This window comes from Pleurodeles waltl, chromosome 8 (genome assembly GCF_031143425.1).
Source record: "Pleurodeles waltl isolate 20211129_DDA chromosome 8, aPleWal1.hap1.20221129, whole genome shotgun sequence".
Taxonomy (NCBI): domain Eukaryota; kingdom Metazoa; phylum Chordata; class Amphibia; order Caudata; family Salamandridae; genus Pleurodeles; species Pleurodeles waltl.
Genome location: NC_090447.1, coordinates 1,415,569,487 through 1,415,592,614, shown reverse-complemented (window position 1 = coordinate 1,415,592,614; position 23,128 = coordinate 1,415,569,487). Strand labels below are relative to the sequence as shown.

The window sequence follows — 23,128 nt, the reverse complement described above, 5'->3', positions numbered from 1 at the left end:
ACACCCATGGCAGCCTTTTCCCAGACAGGGCATCCTCCATTCGACAGGCGAGGAAGAAGAACTGCAAACGCTCGTCGGCACTCTTGCCTTGGCGTGCTGGGGGCCACAGTGAAGACAAAGTACTGGCCTTCAACCGCGGCCACTGGGAATCCAGAGCTGAAGCCTACATGTGGCATGCCTGCCTGGGTGGCGAGCACACTCAGAGATGGCCGATGGGCACTAATTGCCCGTCCCCGGCCTTCCCCGGTTGCCCCAACAGAGAGGTGAGGAATGCAGCGGTGATTACGGCTGAGAGGAATACTTATTGGAGAGGCCTAATTGTTATGCGAGCTGACAGCCTGGTGGGAAATAGCTGCAGTGGCATGAGCGCATGGTGACCGACAGCTGGGTTACTGAGCTAGGTGGACTCCCTAACAAATTACTGGGGGCACTCTGAAGTCAAAGGGACAGGGGCCCTACCGCAAGTGAGGCCTTAAATGAGACCAGGCCCTGCCTGACCCAATCCTGCTCCCCCCATTTGCACTGGAGACGCTATATGAGGTTGCAGCCTCTGGGTATTTATGCTGTTATGGCCAGGAGGTCATCTCTTGCTGCTACTTCTCCCCCAACACTCCCCAGGTGACTTACTGTTGATGAGGGGGGAGTGTGAGAGGAACTAATCTGACGGAAGTGACTGGTGTGGCGGCTGGTGATACTTCGGGGCCTGAAATCGCACTGTTGTCCTGGTGGCCCCTGCTTGGCAGCGGGAACTGGCACAGAGTTGTTGGCTTTCTGTTGAGGGCGCACTGATATCCCGAGGGCCTGGGGCGCTGCAGCAGAGGGGTCCAGGGGATTGGCAGAACATAGATGAATAAAGGGGCCATGACTGCCTTTTGCGACTCTCTGAACTAACGCTGCTGTCGAAGAGCCCCTCCGGCACAGGCTCAGAACACTTTAAAGGCATACAACTGATTTCTCCTTCTTATTGCGTAGCGGCATTGTCCCTCCACGCGGTACTTTAAGATTAAGGTGGTCCCTTTCCTTTGCTGCACTTAGTCGCAATGGGGAAAGCAGCTAAAAAACGTGACACCATATTGCCTGGCGAGGGGGGCCTTGAGCCCTGAGTTGGATCCCTTGTGGGGCCCAACGCTCCGGGATATCTTACAGGCAATAACAGCCACCAGAGAGGCACTAGAGACAAAAATTTACATAATGGGGTCTGAATTGAATTTGTTACACAATGATCACTGGCGCATATGTGTAGCCAACCCTGCTGTAGACTAGTCACCCTCCCAGAGTCACACTCACACAGAGCAGATAGGGCCTTTTCTAACTGGAAATGGGACTGGGGATTGGTGGACACCAGGAGGGTCACTCACCCACATGTCAAGGACTATTCTTTATTTTCTAGTTTACACGCCTTACTTGCACGCCTAGACACATCTCTTTGTTCCCCCAACATATTCGACCGGGCCTACGACTCAATACCAGAACCAGATGAAGTATGATAATCCTCTGCTCCTTCATTTAGACTGGGCAGGAACCAGAGCCTCAATCCCTACTTGGTGCCTAAAAACTGAATCCTTAGAGGAACAAGTGTTCCACGGAGTAATTAGGCTTAAAATACAGCAGTATTTTGAAGATAATGATGGGACGGCGCCCTCCTCCCAGGTGGAATGGGACACCTTTAAAGTAGTGCTGAGAAGACAATACCTGGCTGCATCAGGGGTTTGAGGGCCACCTTGTTGTGGGAGGGAGGTCTAAGAAGCAGAAAATGAACTCTGCTAACTGGAACTGATATGCCTGGAAGACGAGACCCTTCAGCAGAATCTGCTGGACAAAAAAAAGATGGTGGCAGTTAAAGTCGAGCGGATTCACTGCTCGACTACAAAGGATAAATGGAGCGTACTCGCATGGAGATGGACCAAGAAGGTACCCTGTTGGCCTGGCTGGCTAATACAGCGAAGTGGGGCTCCTCTAGCTTGGATATCGAATTGGAGGGGGGAATCAGGGATATAGCAAGAGGGGGATCAATGACTTTTTTTCTGATATTATACGAAGCAGGAGCTAAACGGGGCAATCAAGGCCATGGCCCGACGCTGAACACCGGGCACTGATGGATTCCTGATTCACTTATATGCCACTAATTCTGACCAGCTCATGCCTAAACTATAAAAGTTATATAACAAAGCCCGTTCTGCAGGCAGTTTACCTACTTCTATTCAGGAAGCAGTGATTGTCCCTCTGTTGAAGCCGGGGAAACTTCCCAATGTCTACAAGTCGTATAGGCCGCTCTCAGTGCTCAATCTAGATTATAAAATCCTCAGTAAGATCCTAGCTACCCGACTGCTCCCCTTCATGACCTGCCTTATCCATGCAGACCAGGTTGGCTTCATCTCCAGCTGAAACATGGCCCCTAGTATCAGACGCCTCCTGTCGATCTTAGAACATAGAGACCTCCACCGAGATGACGCAGGGATTCTTGCTGTTGACAAAAAGAAGGCCTTTGAAAGCCTGGAATGGGGGTGCTTGTATGAGGTCATGGCGGGCATTCAGCTGGGAGAATGGTTCCTGGCGTGGACCAGACTGCCTTACACCAATCAAGTGCAAGAGTTCTGACGGTAGAATGATATCTGGCAGTTACCAAGTTGGGTGGGAAATGCAACAGGGTTGCCCCTTGACGCCATTGCTTTTTGCCCTGGCCACGGAACTCCTAGCTGCCTGGGTGAGATCAGGGGTCAACTATCGAGGCCTGCAGATAGAATGGCATTGGCACAGAATTGCCCTGTATGCAGATGACCTATTGATTTTTTTGAGGGACACACGCAGTGACTTAGTGGGGGTTAAGGCCATGCGTCAAGGATTTGGGGGCATTATTGGGACTTAAGGTAAGATGGTGCAAGTCTTGATTGTTCCCGGCCGCCCCAAATACTGATCCTCCAGAGACACTAGATCCTCTGCAGTGGGCCCCCAGATGCTTATCTTACCTAGGGGTCAGGATATACCATGGCCCTGCCGACCTGTTAGATGGAAATGTTGGGAAGGCCATCAGATCCCTTCATTTTGGAAAATGCTACCGCTATTGGTGATGAGAAGAATAGCATTGCTGAAGATGATTGCACTTCCTCACTTGCGAAACGTTTTTGGGACCCTCCAGTTGTGGAAACCCAGGGGGATGTTTAGAGAGAGAGATTCCCTGCTTGTGACCTTTATCTGAGAGTCAGCGCCTGTAGGCGAGTGGCACTGACCACACTGCAGCAAGCGTCACAAATGGTGGGTTAGCGATGCCGGACTTTAAGCATATTACCTGGCAACCCAACTCCAATGGTTTGTCCAGTGGCTGGCGGGCTGCCAAAGACCTGGCAGGTCTCTTAACCCGTTTATGTCCACGCTGTCGGCCCTGGTGAGGAAGCTGCTAAAGATGAGGTGTGTTCTGTCCCTGGACACAAAGGAATTCCAGATAGTGATTAAGTGCTGGAATTGATGTTTGCATCACTGAAGCGATTAAGGGCCAGATGTAGGAAGATTCCAAATTGCGACTTGCAATTTGCGAGTCCCTGCAACTCGCAAATTGCAAGTCGCAATTTGGAATGCAGAAAGGTGTCTCAGACACCTTCTGCAACTCGCAATGGGGTCGCAAAGACCCACCTCATTAATATTAATGAGGTGGGTCGCAATTTGCAACCCCATTGCGAGTAGGGGCACTCACGGGGATGGTGGCCTGCTGGAGACAGCAGACCACCATGTCCGTGACTGCTTTTTAATAAAGCAGTTTTTTTTTTTCAAAGTGCAACCCGTTTTCCTTAAAGGAAAACGAGCTGCACTTTGAAAAAAAAAACTGAAACCTTTAGTTTCGGTATTTTTCAGGGCAGGTAGTGGTCCATGGGACCACTGCCTGGTCTGAAAAACTATTTTTGTTTCCAGACACTTCAAGTGGATGGTAACTGCGCTTAAAGCGGTCGCAAATGAAAATGAATAGCATTGCGAGTCGCAAATAGGAAGGGAACACCCCTTCCTATTTGCGAGTCGGAAATGCATTTTGCGAGTCGGATCCGACTCGCAAAATGCATTTCTCCATTCCGGTGTGGCTTTTGCGACTCGCAAACTGCGTTTTTCGCCGTTTGCGAGTCGCAAAACCCTTGCTACATCTGGCCCTAAGAAACATTGGCAAATGGACGTAACTGAACCCCAAGCCCTTGGGAGCTGCTCCTGGTACCATTAAGTTTGTAACCTGTCTATACCGTGCCATTGGGGCGGACTTAAGGCATCCCCTGGAGAAACTGCAGAGCAGCTGGGAGGGAGACCTGGGGACACAGATTTCGGAAGCGGCCTGGGCCTCTGTTATAGAAAGAATTCCATAGGTGTCCAGGAACGCTCGCTTTAAACTGATCAACTTTTACATCCTGAATATGGCCTACCTGACCCCAGAATGCATCCTGCGCTACTTCCAGGTAACGGACACAGTCTCTCTCAAAAGCGGTGAAGTGGGGGTGGACGTCCTTCACATGTTGTGGTCGTGCCGCTGCCTGCGTCCTTTTCGGGACGAGGTCACACAGGTACTAGAAACCGTCATATGTAAAGAAGTTCAATTCATGCCGGGTAACTGCCTCCTGAACTTGTACCCACACCCCCCCAAAACAAGAACCACTAATAGATATCAAAACCTAGCATTCCTCATAATGAAGAGGGAAATAACGAGAAACTGGAAATCCATGGGGCCTCATATACTGAAATGTGGTCGGCTTGTGAGGGCAGAGTGCTGCTCTGCGAGGTCCAGAGACAGATTGGCACTCTGGAGAAGGCCCAGGCTTGGGAGGTACAATGGACTGATTTTCAGGCCGTTGACGCAGATTAAGAGGAAGAGACATGAGGGCCCAATTTTATTTCGGGCCTTGGCCTAATACCCATTTCCCATTTTTACGTGTCCGCATGTCTGGGTGCCCCACCTCCCTTAGAAGACAACTGATACACAGCTTTTCCAGATAAGGCATAGATTCTATCCAGAGGACCTAGCCAAGCACCTATAACACCACTATGAATGTACTTTAGATGCAAAGATGGAGGGGTGGGAGGATGGATATGTTCTATTGTTGTTATGAGATTAACAAGTTGTTGTAAATGCTACGTTTTACTTGATTTTCATTTTGCATACGACTAAATGTTCGACATGAAAACAACTCTTATGATTGCCATTGTTAGAGATGCATGTTGGCTGATGCTATAGGGCTTGCTGGGACATATGTTGTGTACCTATGAAACCCAATAAAATGTGTTTACAAAAAAAACAAAAAAACAAGCATTTGCAATGCAATGGGTCTCGCCATCAACCCATTATCAGAGGTAATGGGCAGGTAAGACAGCTTCTAAAATCTCTATCATTTTGGTACAACTGGGAAATAGCCATGCTGCCTGTTTCTAGACGTTCTTGCTGATCTACATAAAGGGGGATATTATGATCCTGGCAGTCATCAGACCGCCAGGGTCACGGTGGCGGTCGGACCACCGCGGTCGTGGAAGTCCGACCGCCACATAAGGCCTCGACAGAGCCGCCACAGTCCAACTGCTGACAGTGCCAGGCTGCCGCCTGCCTGGTGGGCCCGACGGTTGTAATCCTGGGGATTACGAGTCCTCATCCGCCAGCCTGTCCATGGCAATTACACCACCTTGGAAAGGCAGGTGGAATGGGGGATTCGGGAGGGCCCTGGGGGCACCTGCACTGCCCATGCACTTGGCATGGGCAGTGCAGCGGCCCCCATGCACTGCCCCATCACGCATTCCACTGCCCGAATTACAGGCAGTGGAATGCGCAACGGGTGCTGCTGCACCCACTGCACTGCCACATTGCCGCTGGCTCCATTAGGAGCCGGCTGCAAAGTTAAGGCCCTGTTCCCTGCTGGGCCGGTGGGCGGAAACACTGTTTCTGCCCGCAAGCCCAGCAGGGAACTCAAATTGGGGCCGGCGGGGTTCAGGCTGCCCGCTAAAGTCATATTGGGGGCCTGACATGGACAATGATGAATTTCTTAAGGAAAGGATCATTAGCTATCTCTTTCATAATCAGAGACTTATCCTGCAGAGGGTCCACGGTAATTTATGAACTGATGTACAAGAGTGAACAGGGTGTGAAGCAATGCATGCAGCCTCCTGTGGCCAGATACAAGAAGTCCTGCCTGACCACACTTCCTATAACTATGCCTTTGTGACTTTAACTTGAGTGCAGAGGTAATCCACCAAGACAATTAGAGTTGCAACCAAAAGTTTACAAGAAGGCTGTGCTACATCTCTTTAAAAGGCTGAATTGTGTAACACAGAGTTAAAAAAGCAAGGCCTCTCCCTCCTGTTAAATGGCTCACTGGCCTAAGTACAGTTAGGTGAAGTAAGAGGACAAGGCACCCAGCACTGGTGGGAGGGTGGAAGTGTTTTAGTTCCAAGATATTATCCACTTGGAGAGAATATATAATTGTTTGTTACGGCACGCTACTATATCATTGTCTTTATGGTACAATGTTGTAAAATGTTTGACAATGAAAACTAATAAAATTAATTTGGCAAACCATTCCTGGCAGTTGTGGTTGAAATAAAAACTGTTGGGTTGATACACAATTATGCCTTTATGAGAGGATGAAGACATTAATTTGACTTTCTATCTAAGCAGGTCCAAACAATGTTAGTGTTTATAATTCTAGATACACTCATTTTGGTCTATGCCAAATACACACAATAAAGGGGAATTAAAAAGACTGCGCTCTACTGTGTTTGATGCACCTCCTGATTGCTGATATTAAATCTGACTAAATTATAAATTATATGTTTTAAGTGTACCCATCTCAGATAAGTGAAATAGTGGCCAATAACAAATGGCGTTGCAGTTATGTTTTAACCACTATACAAGAAATGTTTTTAGAGAAAAATCACCTGTTTACATGTTTTTCAATGTAGTCTCAACTGTAGGTGTATAAGATCTGAACTTATGTCACCTCAGCCTCAAGGAGCACATTGATTTTAAAAAAAAGGTGACATTGTACCGGATCTTTCTTCTAAAGAAAGTGAAACTGTTTCTTCCCGAAAGCAACTTCAAAGTTGGTGGAAACATTTCTTCCAGAAAGCGACATCAGAACACAGGTCAAGCCCTTTTATCCTCACATCTGACTGCATGGTGGTAATGCTCTAATCCATGGCATCCCAGGCTTCACAATGCCACCCCTGAAGAGCATTCTATATGCCAAAGTAAGTCTCCAGCACCTGAAGAAATATAATCATATCACCTCCATCCTGATGAAAATCCACTGGCTCTCGCTCAACAAGGCAGCAGGCCCTTTGCATCTGTGTACCTAGGATCTGGAAAATATCCAACCGCCCCAAAACTGCTGCAATTTAGGAAAGAGTTGAAGACACTCTGCCTTAAAGAACACTACATCACAACAACGCACTAAGAGTCTACAAAGCAGCCAATTCTCCTATCACACATTGACATTTTGCTAGTCTTGGACCCTAGCCTTTTGGCTAGGTTTGTACTAAAGAAATACCACAAACATATATAACGCCTTGACATTTTGTAATTCCCAATAAATATGCAACACAAAAACTATACACATGCTGATATGCATGATGTATATGATATTCTCCACTACATAATCACCACCACTGTAGATAGGCAAAAAGTTATACATTTACCAAAAAAGTAAAATTAAGTTAACTGAAAACAAACAATGTCAAAAGTCTGGCCGTAAATATGGTAAAAAGGTTTTCTAAGCTGTTAGTAAAACACAGGGACAGGTATCACATGGCCTGCAGATGTGGCAGGTACAGCACAGACAGTGGCATTGCAAGATTCCCTTAACTGCAAAACAGCTGTAGCTTAGGCAGCAATGGGTCCAACTTCCCTTAAATAGAGAAAAGGCACAGTATAACCAGCAGGAGTGCAAATTTCAATCGCATGCAAACAATAGGTGCAGCAGGGTAGCAAGCAGCAGTGCACATTTCACTCACTAGTATCAGGCACAGTACAAGGAGCAGAGCTGCAAAAGTCTCTCATATTTCAGGCATAAATTCTTATGAAACAGTCAGCAGCAGGGCATGTTCCACTTTTACACATAACATACAGCCCTGGCAGGGGTAATGAAAACTTCCTAGACCTGCACACAATACTCCCCAAACTGCAGCAATGGGCACTTCCATCATTACACATCCCAGGTTCAGCACATGGAACAACAGTGCAGAGTTCCTTCAATAAAAGCACTGACTTAGAAAAAAAGCAACAGTACAACTTACAAACACCAGGTAAAGAATGCACACATCACAATAGTGGTCAATTGATCCCTCCCTAGCAAACTGCCTCAACCAGGGATAAACAGATTGATGAGATGGAAAGAAAAGAGATCTTAGGATTCCTTTCCTTGTTCAGAGAACAGGCTCTAGCTGCAAACACACTGTGCTAGTGGTCAGCGCGTGACCCTCTGCTGAGATTGTGCCCCCTTCCCCCGACCTGCTTAACCCCAGCACTGATCACCACAATGAGGCCAATGGGCATGTGCCTTGCTGTGCTCTGTGTTCATATTATCGGTCTTTATATACTGTGATTACTAGTGATCAGACCATGACCAGGTTGCAAAGACTGTGGAACAACCTCCAATTTACAATAAGGATAACTACTTGAATGTAAACCTAAAGAAAACCATAATAAATTGCTTTAAGTGGAGGATAGGAACTCTTTTTTGGAGGTAGTGTTAAGTTAATTTAATTTAGGCATGCATATGCCAAAGATTTTGTACTGGCACACTTGGCTCAATGATTATTACATTCCTGTGTGGTGTACTAAGAGTATAAAAACATATAGTCACCAAAGAATGCAAAGCTTTGCCTGCACTGCTCAAATTAGGGAACAAGAACTGCTCAGATCAAAATTGAGCTTAGTATATTGTCTAAGAGAGAAACAGTCTCAGACCAAATGCTCATGTGTCAAATCTGGGAAACAAATAGAAACTTGAAAGCCACTGTGAAAATCTATTTTTTGTTTTTGCTTTTTATATATGTTATGCATAATACATGTTCTGATGAGCCATTCACAAAAAGATGGTCGAAGTGTAGGTCATTTTGCATAGAATTAACTAGTAAAGGACCACAATTTGGATGCATTGTCTCATTTTAAGAGTTGTAGAGCACTTGCCTCAAGCTCGGATACCTGCAGCTTACAAAAGTATTTTGAACTTCCTCTCTTGCCCAAATCTATTAATGTTTTTTTGAGGTTTAGTTTTTCGTACCTGATCTATTAGCTAAAACCTCAAGTTAGGGTTGAATGTGAAAAGTAAGTTGTGTAGAATATGCAACTTGGATGAAGAAGCAGTCAAACAAGTTTGTATCTGTCCTGGGCTATATGATATTAGATGCCAATATGAAAAAGGGGTGCACTTAAATTACATTATATAAAATGGACTAGTGAAACAGTTAAATTCTATGACACTATCAAATTAAATCAATAGCGTACATGCCGAGTCTGATTCTTAGACATTTCAAGAATACATAATAGTGCCAGTGATTAATCAACAGTTATCAATGCAAAATGTAATAACTGTGTGGGTCAGGAGGTTGTTGTAACTATTTGAAGTATATTTACTGTTGTTTGTACCCAATATATTCTTTGAATTGACATTTGAAAGATGCCTTATAATAATGTATATTGTGCACGTTGTATGTATTATTTGTTTTAAAGTCATTTATTTGATCTAATATGTAATAAATATGAACTGAAATGAGCTATGCTCTGGGTCCCTTCTCTTACAAATGAGAGTAGGATACATGAACTGCAACGAGAGACCAAGTAATTTTGGACCCCGTCAGTAGCTATAGCATCATTGTCAGCCTAAAAAATATAGAGTATTATATACAGACCCCCTCTTTCCAATATAAACAGTGACTCAATTAAATAAAGCATTATCCCTATGCTTTGCTAAACCCAACCGGCAATAAGCATGTTTACGAACAATGAAAACACTTTGAAGAGAAGAGGTATGTGAAGCTTTCTTTAGAATCTTGCTCTAAGGACTATTTTCTTTTTACCACCAGTGTCACTCGTTCCAGGCTACGAGAGCTCAAAGGTAAATATGAAACTAAGAATAGACAGAGCACATGCATAGAGGCTGCTCTTGTGTTATTGTGTCACTGACTTCGAGGCGTGTCATGAGTTGCCAGTGACGTCCATACAGTAGCCGTTTCCATCACACTATGGGAATAATTAACATACAGGAATTTACTGTATAAAAGATATATTTTAAATACTGCTTAGCCAAATAACACATACACCTGCTTGTAGTAATAATGACTGGGACTTTTTTAGTGCAGTGACGCGGTCACTGCTTGGCAAACAGGAATAGATAAACCCTAGGGCATTCAATTTGCCTGTGATGGATACAAAAATATTACTACTTTTTAGAGACTAAACTAAGCATTGTAATAAGTGATATTATATTAATACTACAACTACTACTAACAAAAATAGTAGTATTAATAAGGATGTTTGTTTGATATGAAATAACAATCAGCATGGAGACGACCTTTCTTGAAAGAGATGGTTGAAAAAATTAAATCACTAATAATTCTGTATTTGAACTTATAGGTAAAAGCAGATTTAGATCATTTATAGGGTGTTCTTTATATGTCACTTTCAGAGATTTCTCTAAGTGAGAAGTGACTCCCCACCTGGGGACAATTTAATTAAACAAATACCCCTGTTTATGCTGGATTTACTAAATCTAAATGTAATTATTGAAGACGCAATCAAATATGCCTATATATGTGACAACTACCGTGGAGAAAGAAAATTAGTTACTTACCTGTAACTGTGGTTCTCCAGTATTGGTATCTTTCATAGATTCACATGCTTGAATCATCCCCGTCGTCGAGGTGGGAGCCTCACGGTAACCTGAAATACACATAGCAGTACACTTTATACACTAGGTCCAAAGGGCCCCCTTAGGTTCTTTTACAGTCTATCCATGTCGTTTTGCAAAAAGACCCAAAGTTGAACCTCAGCCAATCAGGCGTCGACACCCTCTAGAATAAGAAACCGTTGTTCACCGTACCCTGGTTGTGGAGGTGGGATGATCCAAGAGGCTCACCTTAACGAAACAAATGCCTCTAGACTGCTTGACCCACTGCTGTGTCCATGTTATTCGCTTCATCAAGACAGTAGTGTTTCGTGAACGTATGCTGGTTGGACCATGTGGTCGCTCTACAGATCTGCCGTAGGGGTACTCCTGCGAAGAGGGCAGCCGATGCGGCTACCGCCCTTGTTGTGTGGGCTCTTTCCCTGTTGTGGAGAGGCTTACCAGCCTGAATATGACTGAATTGGATTGCCAGGCCAATCCACCTAGCTACAGTCTGTTTGGATACTGCCAAGCCCTTCCTTGCGTTTCCAAAGGCCACAAACAACTAGTCTGACTTGCGTATGCTGTGAGTCTTTTGTAGGTAAAACTTTAGACATCTTTTAACGTCCAGGGAACGCAGTACTTTTTCTGCCACTGTCTGCGGATTAGGAAAAAAGGTTTTCAAAACAACGGGTTCATTCAGATGGAAAGTTGAGGGCACTTTCGGAATGTACTTAGGATTCGTTCTCAGAATCACGCTAGTAGTGGTGAATTGAAGAAAAGGCTCTTTAATAGTGAATGCCTGTATGTCACTCACTTTCTTAGCGGAGGTAAGAGCCAGCAGCAACGCAGTTTTCCATGAAATGAACTTTAACTCCGCTATATGAATGGGCTCAAAAGGAGGTCTCATGAGCTGTCCCAGGACCACGTTTAGGGACCACAATGGTGGAGGCTTCTGCACTGGTAAAAAAGTACGAAACAGGCAGGAACTGCTTTTCAATTCTGGTGGAATACAATGAAACCGTATCCTGAGACCTGCGGTATCTTGAAATTGCCGCCACGTGCACGCGGATCGAAGAGTATGAGAGTCCAGACTTTGCCAGGTGTAACAAGTACGGTAATACCTGTTCTGGAGGGGAGGAGATCGGGTGGATCCCTTCCGCTGCGCACCACAGACAAAAACATTTCCATTTCAACCTGTAGGTTCTGTTGGTAGTATCCGCTCTAGCTCTGGCTAGAATCTCCCTGCATTCAGAAGAGATGTTTACAGTGGAGTACTCATGGAATTCAGGAGCCAGGCCGATAAGTGGAGAGATGACGGATCCGGATGTCTGACTTGGCCCCGGTGCATCGTCAATAGGGCTGGCTTCCGTTTGAGTAGCACATGTGGTTGTTCCGAGAGCACGAGGAGCTCCGTGAACCACACCTGTCTGGGCCATCTCAGTGCTATTAATAGAAGGCGACAACCCTCCACCTTCATCTTGCTGATGACTCTCGGTATCAGTGGGATCGGAGGAAAGGCGTAGGCATAAAAGCCGGACCATCTCATCGAAAACACATTCCCCACGATCCTCTTTGGGGAAGCCAGCTTGCGTAGTAGGGGCATTTTTTGTTCTCGAACGTGGCAAACAGATCGATGTTTGGTTTGCCCCATAACTGGAAGAGTTGATCCAGAATCTCCTGGTCTAATTCCCACTCGTGGTAGGGGATAACTGTCCTGCTCAGGGTATCCGCCAGCACGTTGGTGTGTCCTGGGACATGCTCTGCTTTCAGAGAAATGTTGTGCGTTCTGGCCCATTTCCAGATGTTTTGAGCCTGTTGCAAGAGCTGTAGAGACCTTGTGCCACCCTGTTTGTTTAGGTAAAACGTGCTTGTGGTATTGTCCCTTCTGATTAAGACATCTGAGCCCTGAAGTCTTGGCAAGAAAGCTTTTAGAGCAAAATCTATTGCTTTGAGCTACAGCTGAATGATGTGGAGCTGTCTGTCCTTTGGAGTCCAAGGCCCACTGATTCGAAGATCTTGAAGGTGGACACCCCAACCTTTGAGGGAAGCATCCGTCGTCACGATATAGCGAGGCACCTGATGAAGAAACGTGAGACCTCTGGACAAATTTGCCGATGTTGCCACCAAGCCATGGCTGCTCTCATTTCCAGTGTGATGAGAATTTTGTCCTCGAAAGATCCTTGAACCTGGTGCCATTGCACATCCAATTGCTCTTGAAGGGGCCGCATATACAGCCTGCAGTCTGGAACCAGCGGAATGCATGAAGAGATCATTCCCACCAATGACTTGTAAGTGCGAACTGAAACGCACTTTTTTGCCGAGAGGTTGCGGGCTAACCTGTTGAGCTTTAATTTCCTTTCCTGCGACGGGTATGCTTTGCCTTGGACTGTGTCCAGTACCACTCCTAAGAAGTTTAATGTCTGTGTGGGATGAAGATGCGATTTCTGGTAGCTGACGGTAAGTCCCAGATCTTCGAACAACTGGAGGCAGAGAGATATGTGATGCACCACTTGACGTTTGAGGGTGCTTTTATGAGCCAGTCGTCGAGATAGGGAAACACCTGTATGCCCGACTGGCGAAGATGAGCCGCCACTGGAGCCAGCATCTTTGTAAAAATTCTGGGGGCTGATTTTAAACCGAACGGTAGGACCCGAAACTGTAGATGCATACCAGCTACTTTGAACCTGAGGAATTTCCGATGATCGCGGTGTATTGGAACATGAAAGTACGCATCCTGGAGGTCTAGGGATGCCATATGATCTCCGGTACTCAGGAGGCGCAAGATGTCCTGCAGTGTTACCATCCTGAACGATTGTTTCTTCAGAAATGTGTTTAGCGACCTTAAGTCCAGAATGGGGCGCCAGTCTCCTGATGGTTTCTTTACCAGAAAGAAGCGTGAATAGAACCCCTTGTTCCTGTGAGGAGCAGGGACCCGCTCTATTGCTCCCTTGCGTAGCATCACTTGTACTTCTTTGAGGAGTTGGGCTACTCGTGGAGGTGGAGGGCCCGACGGAGGGACGTCCGGTGGTTTCTGTATGAACTCCGGAGTATGTCCTCTGGCCACTACGTCCAACACCCACCTTTCTGATGTTATAACTCTCCAACGAAGGAAGTGAGAAGTGATGCGACCCCCGACCTTGGAGCCCCTGGTAATGTAGGAAGCTGGTATGGCTAGCTGGTCATTTGTTCCTGCTGATATCTCTTCCCCGTGGCGCTGGTCTTCCCTTCGCCGGGTGCCGATATGCTGTGGTAGGTGGTAACCGGTAATGCTGTTGAGGTTGGCCGTATTGCTGTCTGGGTCCTGCTGTAGAGGACTGATACTGGGGTCTGTGTTGTTGAAAACCCCCTCGAAAGGAGTAATTTCCTCTGCCTCTTGCCCCACGAAAGGGCTGCCTGCGATACTGCAAGGTACCTAGCAATCTCGCCGTGTCAGTATCTGTTTTGATGGACTGTAGCATGTCGTCAACATGCTTCCCAAATAGACTTTCCCCATCATACGCCATATCTAGAATGCGGCTCTTGACTTCTGGGCGGAAAGATGTAGACTTGAGCCATCCCTGTCTACGCAAGACTGCTGCTCCTGTGAGTTGGAGGAATCCTGTTAACGAAATGTCTATTGCGCAGTCAATGATTTCCGCTGCGATCCGCTCACCCTCTTGCAGGACTTTCTTTGCTTCCACCTTGACATCCCCAGGTAACAAATCCAAGTAAGCTGACATGTCCGCCCCCATCTGGCGATCGTACCTCCCTAGTATGGCCAAGGAGTTGGCCGCCTTTACCGTGATCGCCGCTACCGAGGAGAACTTTTTACCAATGTTATCTAACCTCCTCCCATCCTTGTCTGGAGGCGATGCGATAGGTGCCGAAGGGTTCTTTGACCAACGTTGTGCAGCTTGGGATATTACAGAGTCCGGCTTTGGTTGCGATATTAAACAGGCTGGAGTGTTGTCAGGGGCCTTGTATTTCTTTTCCAGCTTTGGCATCTGTGAAGGCACTGTGGCTGGGTTGTTCATTGCCTTCAATCCCTCCTGCCATAGGAAGACCATTATAAGGATTGCTCTTTCTGATTTCCTTGATGGCTCCTTGAAATCATATAAGAAACAATCTGTTTCTTGGGAACCGATAGGCAATTCGAATCGCTTGGCTGCCCTTTCTATTAAATTGTGGAAACCCCCGATGTCCTCCGGAGGCAAATCAACTGGTCCTGCCGGCGACGCCGTGGAGATGAGGTAGTCATCCCACTCACCAGGGGCAGCCTCAGAAATCTCTCCTTCTTTCCTCTCTTCATCTGTCAAGATGTGGTCATCTTGTGGCGGTGGAACCAATGGGACACTTCTGTGCGGTGTTCCTGGGAGGCTGGTAAAAGGGGCCTGTATAGGTGTCCGTTGACTGAACGGTCTAGATGGAGTTACCGGCATTGACGGTGGGTACCTTCTATGGTAGTCCTTGAGCATACCCTGTAGATCTGTCACCAGAGACCTGGGCATGGGGAAAGAAGATTCCTGCTCCCCGTTGGGTATGAAGAGCCCTCCTGATATACTGTTGAGGAATAATAGAGCTGCTGCTGTTCTTCTTCCTCCTCATCAAAATCTTGGCATCTTACGTGCAGCTGAGATGGGCTACTGGCTGCACCGAACATTCCCTCATCCTGGGAATAATTGTCTTCATCGTCATCCAGGAGATGCTGCGGGGGATATGGCAAGACTTTGCTTGGAGACGTATGTCTTGGAAGGATTGATGATGGCCATTCTCCCATGGAGATAAAAGAAAGAGGGAGGAATCTTGTGGACTCCTGCTGTCCTCCAAAATCTCCAGAAGGGGTCATGATGGTCGACGATTGAGTGGACAAAACTTCCATCCCTGCCGCTGACACTGCAGTGTTCGTCTTCGACAGTCCCCTCGTCGACGGTGTTGCCGCCGACGGGACTCTCGCCGACGGTTGTGCCGTTGACGGATCTGTCATCGACAGTGGTGGTGTCGTCAACGGGTCTCTCGCCGACGGATCTCTCGTCGACAGTTGTCTCTTGACGCAGGTGCGCTTGTCGACGTCGTTTTCCTCATCCTCGAGGAGAGGTGCTTCGTGGACCATTTCTGTTTCCGCTGTCGACGATGTCTTCTTGAATATTTTGGCCGTTATGATCGTCGTAGATGAAAGCGGTGATGTTATAATCATTGGAGATACCACCAATGTAAACATTGACGTAATCGTCATCGCTGTGACCGTCGACGGGGCCTTTGTCAATGAATGTTTTTTGGTGACATCAGAGGAAGGCCTTACCGGATCACTCGTCGGCGACAGTGACAGAGAGGCACTTTTTGTGGGTGCCTTTTTTCCCACAGGCGTCGTAGGCTCTGAACGAACCTTTTTTTAGGAGTTTTGCCTGGGTCTCTGATCTGGCAGTAGTAGGCTCTTGGTGCCCCTGCTTCTCCATAGATTTATGCTTTGTCTTCTTCATCACCTTCCTTGGGGGTTCCCCAGATAGTCTTCCCTTTTCTCCAGGACGTTTGAGGGAGCGAGATGATGCTTCACTCTCATCTGAGGATGGATTTTCCATGGCTTTCTGTCTCTGGAGCCACAACAGAAGCCTACCCTCAAGGTCCTTGAGGGTTTTCTGACTAAAGGTGCGACAGATTTTACAGTCTCTCACCTTGTGGTCAGGATGGAGGCAGTAGATACACTTTTTGTGGGGGTCATCAACGTGAAGTCTCTTCTTCCCACAGCTGCCACAATCTCTAAACAGACCTTTCTTAGCCTGCTGAGACATGTTAGAATGGTAAAAGTGAAATTTTCTGAGAGAAAAATTCCTGTCAGAAAGGTATACTGAGCAGAGCTCAGGGAGACTCCCCTCACACGACGTGCGGTAGAAAATCTGAGGGAAAGAGCCTCTGTTGGGAGTGTTCTAGAGGGTGTCGACGCCTGATTGGCTGAGGTTCAACTTTGGGTCTTTTTGCAAAACGACATGGATAGACTGTAAAAGAACCTAAGGGGGCCCTTGGGACCTAGTGTATAAAGTGTACTGCTATGTGTATTTCAGGTTACCTTAAGGCTCCCACCTCGACGACGGGGATGATTCAAGCATGTGAATCTATGAAAGATCCATGCTCGCACACACCAAAAATGCACAGTTCTGCAAGTGAAGGCATTTTACTACTTTACACCGTTCATCAAAATGGCAAAACAAGCATGTCCCTTATGCATATTTTACAATATTTATTGATTACATTAAAGAAACTAAGGGTATAGTGACCTGCTGAGTTTTTCGGTTTTATGCACTGGATGGAGGTACGTTGTGTCTTAGGATGGAGCAGCAGGAGAAGTATTGGCTCCAGGATCCGTGCCACATCATTCAGTGAGAGGGCCCGTACGAGCCAGCCCTGTGCTGCTGCGCCAATCGCACCGTCTGAGCAATTCAAGCTGTCCAAGACCACAAACAATGACCTGCGAACATCAACGACAAGAATAAAAACAACATATAGAACTTCACCTGTTAAGGCAGAGTCAGAACCATAGCCCTGATACAGAGTTTGGTTGTAAATCCTCTGCTTTCTGACAAAGGTGTTGAATCTGGTGGAAAGCCCATCAGTGGATTTCTGTGCATCATAAGCCTAATATGGTGGAGGTAATTCCACTGGGGATCTCTCCTCTGAAGTTACCACTTCTCACAGAAATTAAAGGATTTCCCATTATTATCAAAATTTAAATCAGAATATATGTGCCAGAATTCTAAACATCCCGTTGTTGTTCCTGAGGTATGCGTCAATAATTATCTTATAGAATCAAACTCAGAAAGCAGGTTTATTCTTCACTAAGTGAAATGTAATTTTAAGTGGGGCAGATTCTTAAATGTTTTTAGACTAATGTGTAATGCTCAATGATGCAAAATGTTCTTTTGGGTGAGCAATGAAAGACCCTGAATCATAGAATCAGAATCAATTTTTTCTTGCTGGCACCAATGACTGCTCAAGGTAATCTGCAAACTGGCTTGATTTTTCAGAGCAGTAAGAATGGGCTGGAGGAAGAAAAAACGGTCTGAAAAGATTGCTATAGGAGGCGGGTTTGTAAATGTGAAGAACATCTGCAGAGTTGTGACAGAAACCATGTCAAAGCCATTTCATAACACTTACAAATGTATGCCAAATTCAAGAAGGAGGAAGTGTTGTAATGAATGTGACACAATGCTATTTACAATTTACATTTACATTTGTTCACAGTGTGTAGGAGAAGAGGGCTTGTCACATGGAAATGTTCTCCATGAGAAACAAAGAGCAAAATAAACAATCAATAGCATATTTATGCTATCACTCTGAGTGTGGATTTTCGGCTCCACAGACAGTTTGTAGTCTAGGATTATGGCTTTCATGTATATCCTAAATAAACTACAAACGTTACAGTTTATTATAGAGTAAGCCTGCCACTAGTGGGAATCACAACAAAAGAGAGGAAATATATGTCACTGTGGCTAAACATGCATGACATTACAACATTGTTTCGATTAAGGCACACCATATCATCACAAACCAATAAATTATTTGAAATCAGAAGCACTTAGGTAAGAGATAAATGTTACCTGTCAAATGAACGGTTATGGGATGAAACTCTGCTGCCTTGAATTTCTCTAGTCAAATGCCATATTACAGAAAATCTGAAAAGCGCTTCCAGCCTTGTCCCCTTTTGCAAGACAAAAAATGAATACCTCTTAAACAGGACAATGATCTGCATCTTTTGATTTAGTAGTTCAAACATACACCATTCTAACATTGTTAACACTGTTAAACATGCTTCTTTTTCTAACCAACATTTTCATATGTTTTTACTATTCTTCAGGGGCACAGAAAAAATAGCAAACGAGAATTTACAAGCCATGCAGACGTGAAAATGTCAACTGTCAGAAACTGACAAGTACAAGGAAAGCCTAAATATAAAAGGCAGACATTGACTTTGTTGCTAAGATGAGGCAATATGGATTCAGGTTGCATGAGCAGTTTGGGTGAGTTTTGAGGTCGTTCAGGTATGACAGACTCAGAGAGCTTTAAATCAGTATTTGACTGTTGAATTGCAAGGTGGTTTAAAGTGCTATAGAAATAGGCCCAGTTTGGCCCAAGTCTTCTTGATGCAGCGATTAGCAATTACATTATCAGTGCCTCTCATAAAACTGACACAGCACACAAATGTGCACAGAGATTCCTTTGGCATTTTCCAACTTTGAGAAGATAGTTTATATATACACTGCCAAAAGCAGATGGTGGTAGCAGTATGTAAGAGCACGTCTGTCGGTTAAATCTCTGAAATCACCCAGCCCTTTCCCATAGTTACACAATCCAATCTTAATATGCCCAGAGTGTGTAATATGTGTGGATTCCAAACGTTTTTGCATACCAACCAAAATTTACATTGCATCAATATAGATGAAATCTTAAAAACGTGTGCTATGATTCTGTAGTGATCAGGGTCAGGTCTGAGGATAGTCGCAGTGAGCTCAGCTTGTTTCTATTTTAAGGTTACGTGTGAAAGTAGGCAGTGCAAATAATTTGTAAACTCTTGGGCCCAAGTGGCCATCCAGTCCAAGAAGGGTGGGCAGAAATGGATCATGTATTCAGGCATTTTTCACATATTACTACCTTTAACTTAAAAAAACATAGAAATCCGTATTTAGTACTGGAATTTTCTAAGCAATACAGTAAGCAACACAGGATTAAAATAGGTGTTGTGATACTGAATCGTCAGTATACCTGCTTTGGCACAGTCCTCCTGGTACAGGCACAACCCCTCTATTTTAACTTTATAATGGCATTAGTATACAAGTGTGGCTTTGCACAGCATATGTCCCAAAATTGAATCTATGTCTTGTAGTGCCCCAATTATACTGTCAATAATATTACATGTGTGAGCGACTTTGATATGTTTAGTTGTGGGTGTTGAACTTAATTGAAGAGGAAAGGCCAGCTCATTTTCTGTGTTCTATGCCATAAGTGAGCAGTATCCTGTCATCGCTAAGCCAGTGGGTCCCCTAATGTATCTGAAAGGATATTAGGAATCTGGTGAAATTGGCAAGGTTGGTCACACCCATGTATTTGAATGTGAAAGGATCTCCCATTTATTTCCCAGGTGAGTTACTGCAAGTGGAGCAAGCTGGAAAGTTGGGGGAAATTGGGAACGCACATGACTTAGTCCAGTTAGTGAAAAGCCCCCAAATACTGCCCAGTTGTTCGAGGTGTTGTGCGCTCCATGCAATGCCCAGCCTCAGTGTCTCAGAGATATAGAAGCATACCATTTGCATGAAGCGAAATGCCATGCTCACTGACCTGCAATGGGATGCCTCTGCCACACCACTTAACTATACTACTGAAGGGCTTCATCACCAATGCACATAGCAGGGGCAATAAAGGCCCCCCCGTTGGGTTCCTATAACTACTGCAAAGGATGCGAATATGCATTGGTCTGTCGCCTTTTCATCTGCATATAGTCGAGTGAACCATTTGACACACCGTTCCTCTAGATCCATTTATCTTATCACAGCACATCCATAGTTCCCCTGTACCGTGTTGACTGCCTTTTGTAGGCCAATCAACAGTATCACTGCGTCTGGAAACAACCCCTGGGGCATTTCCTTGAGAACCATAAAGGGCTTACTAATGTTTAAGGATGTGTTTCTCTGGGGATAAAGCCATTCTGGTCATTGTGAACTAGGACTTGAAGGTATGGATAGGGGCGATCCACCAGTATTTTACTAGTAATTTTATATTCCAAATTCAGCATGGAGACGGGCCTGTATGAGAATACATCAACAGTATCTACACCAAGGAAGGAGACCATGAGTGCTTCCCTAGTTGTGGTCGGTAGGATACCTCTCTCTAGTTCCTCCCATATCATCCCACTAGTTGCGGTGCAAGAAGAGCTGCATAATTCTGGTAAAACTTAAGAGGCAACCTGTTTGTGCCTGACATTGTGTTCCTTGACAGGTCCCTGAGTGCCACTTTAATTTCAGCCTTAGTTATGGGTCCGCCTATTACAGTTTTAGCGTCATCAGGCAGGCACAATGGCTCACTCTGTGACTCATCCATGTTGGCTACACAAGTCCTCATAGTGTTTTCCTGTGTATACCAAGTTACATGTGCACCACCTCTTCAGAACCAAATCCTGATTTTAGTGATTGGAGCACCTCTATTCTCCAACTGTATTATCCAAGATACTGCCTGCCCTTCCCCCAATGCATGAGCAAATGTTATATACTCCTGATACGCAAGAGAGCACAGGCATTCCAAGATGGCTGCATCTTTTTCTCTCTCACCCAGGAGAGACGCACTACTCAGCAGGACTATGAGTAAGTATTCTTCTAGATGATAGATACTACCTTCCAGAGTGGCAAGCTCACTCTCTTCAGTGGTTATTTAACTCCTATGGTTTGGCTCAAGCAGTGTCCCTGTACTACCACCTTAAAAGCCTCTGCCTCAATAATAGTATGGGCCATGGTGCAGCTACTGGCAATAAATACTCCCTTATGATCGCCTCCAATGGTTCTCTAAACATAGGGTCCTGTAAGAACTGTACATGCAATCTCCACTTAAGTATTGGGTCAAATCACACGAAAAATACAACAGTGAGGAACCACCCCTAGACTCAGTACTAATCTAAACAAATCTGCTCTATTTCTGATATCACTAAGGTGGTAATATAGATCTACTGCTGCAGTCTTAAGTACTCACTAACTAAACTCAAGGCCAAGTGGAAGGAAGATGTGCGCAGAGTACTGGATGAAGTCACATGGGAACAAATTATCTCAATGGCTCACCCAAAATACTGAAACGCCAGATCTAAATTATTTCATTTTAATTTTTTACATAAGACTTACCTCACCCCAGGAAGTGAAATCAAATATTTCCCTAATGCTGGGGCTGAGTGCCCCTTTTGTGGGCTAGCAAATAAAAACTTTTACCACATGATGTGGGACTGTCAACAAATGAAGGAATATTGGACACCGGTCACACAGTTAGTTAATCAGGCGACAGGTAGGAACATTGAGTGCACCATTGAAACATGCATCCTAGATGCATTCCTGCACCTTAAAGACAAGAATGTGATTAGTACAATCACAGATTTGGCCTTCATTCTTGACAGATAGCAATGCACTGGAAGGGGAGAGTAGTGCCATCTATAACAAAACGGTGCAACGAGGTACAGATCTGGGCAGAATATGAGAGTACTTTGTTGCACATGGAAGTAAAGAAAGGGTTGCAAAAACGAGAGCTTGCGAAATTCTGGGAGCCTATCCGTTTTAGACACTGTAAACGAGTCTGAGGGTGTAGACCTGCAGTGAGGGCCCACTCCTGTGCTCCCTACCCCTTTTTTCCATCCTAATTACTTTTCAGGTTGGGTTTATGATGTCCTTCTTGAGGGGAACATAGATGGCTCCTTGCTAAACTGCTGACCTGTCCCTCCTCCCCTCTTCCTGTGTATTTCCTTATCCCATTCTTCCCAAAGGATGTAAATTAAAAGCTCCTTGTCAATGTGCTGAATAGTTAGACTGACTCCTACATGTGATATTGGATATGGAATTAGTTGTTGAAGGTTTTTTTTTCATTGTTTCCTCCCTCCTTTTTCTTATTTCCTTTTTTTTCTGTGAGGCATAAGGTAAATCCTTAGGGAATTCACTGAGGGGGTCTTTATTCTTCAAAGAGAAGATCAACGTACAGTTCAAGCACTCTACAGTAATAACAGATAGCTCTGAATGCTTAAAAATGATTTTTATCATGGTCAGGATACAGTGGCTCTGGGCTTGCTTATGGGCTCCCTACGCAGCATACTGCTAACAGTCATGTTTCCTATGGGAGTGAAATGTTCGCCATTCTATGTATCATTGTGTGATTCATTTCTGAAGGAAAAATAATAAAAGCTATGTTTAAAAAAAATGATTGTGGCAAATCTCAGTCTCCATCGCACTGTTAGTAACAGGGGACTGTGGTCTGAGAATGTGCGGCACACTATGTTGGTGATTGTTTCACTAAATCTGTGGGTGCACATCAGCTTGTCCAGGCGGACATGTAAATCATGTAAATCAGATGCTAAAAGTTATTTCCTGCACCTTTCATTTCTAAGTCTCCATATGTCCCCCAGAGCTAATTCTAAACCCAAGTTGTGAACTTCTTTGTTAATTTAATCCTTGACAAATTCTGGGAATGAAACACATTTTGGGAATGAAACACTGTAATGCAGCGTCTGCAACACTGCTGTCGTCCCCAGCCCCCTCCCCCTCACCCACCCCACCACACCACACAAATCCAGGAAGTCT

The 23,128-nt window shown here is 45.2% G+C and overlaps 1 protein-coding gene across 1 annotated transcript in view; it reads right to left on the bottom strand.

The window, feature by feature from the left end:
• The window catches only part of DOP1B (DOP1 leucine zipper like protein B), a 604,399-nt gene that overhangs the window by 209,414 nt on the left and 371,857 nt on the right, over window positions 1-23,128 (bottom strand). The window contains exons 17-18 of the mRNA XM_069202530.1: window positions 18,410-18,510; window positions 17,090-17,280 (exon numbers count right to left, since the gene is read on the bottom strand). Of these exons, the coding sequence (XP_069058631.1) occupies window positions 17,090-17,280; window positions 18,410-18,510 (292 nt within the window). The remainder of the gene's footprint in view (window positions 1-17,089; window positions 17,281-18,409; window positions 18,511-23,128) is intronic.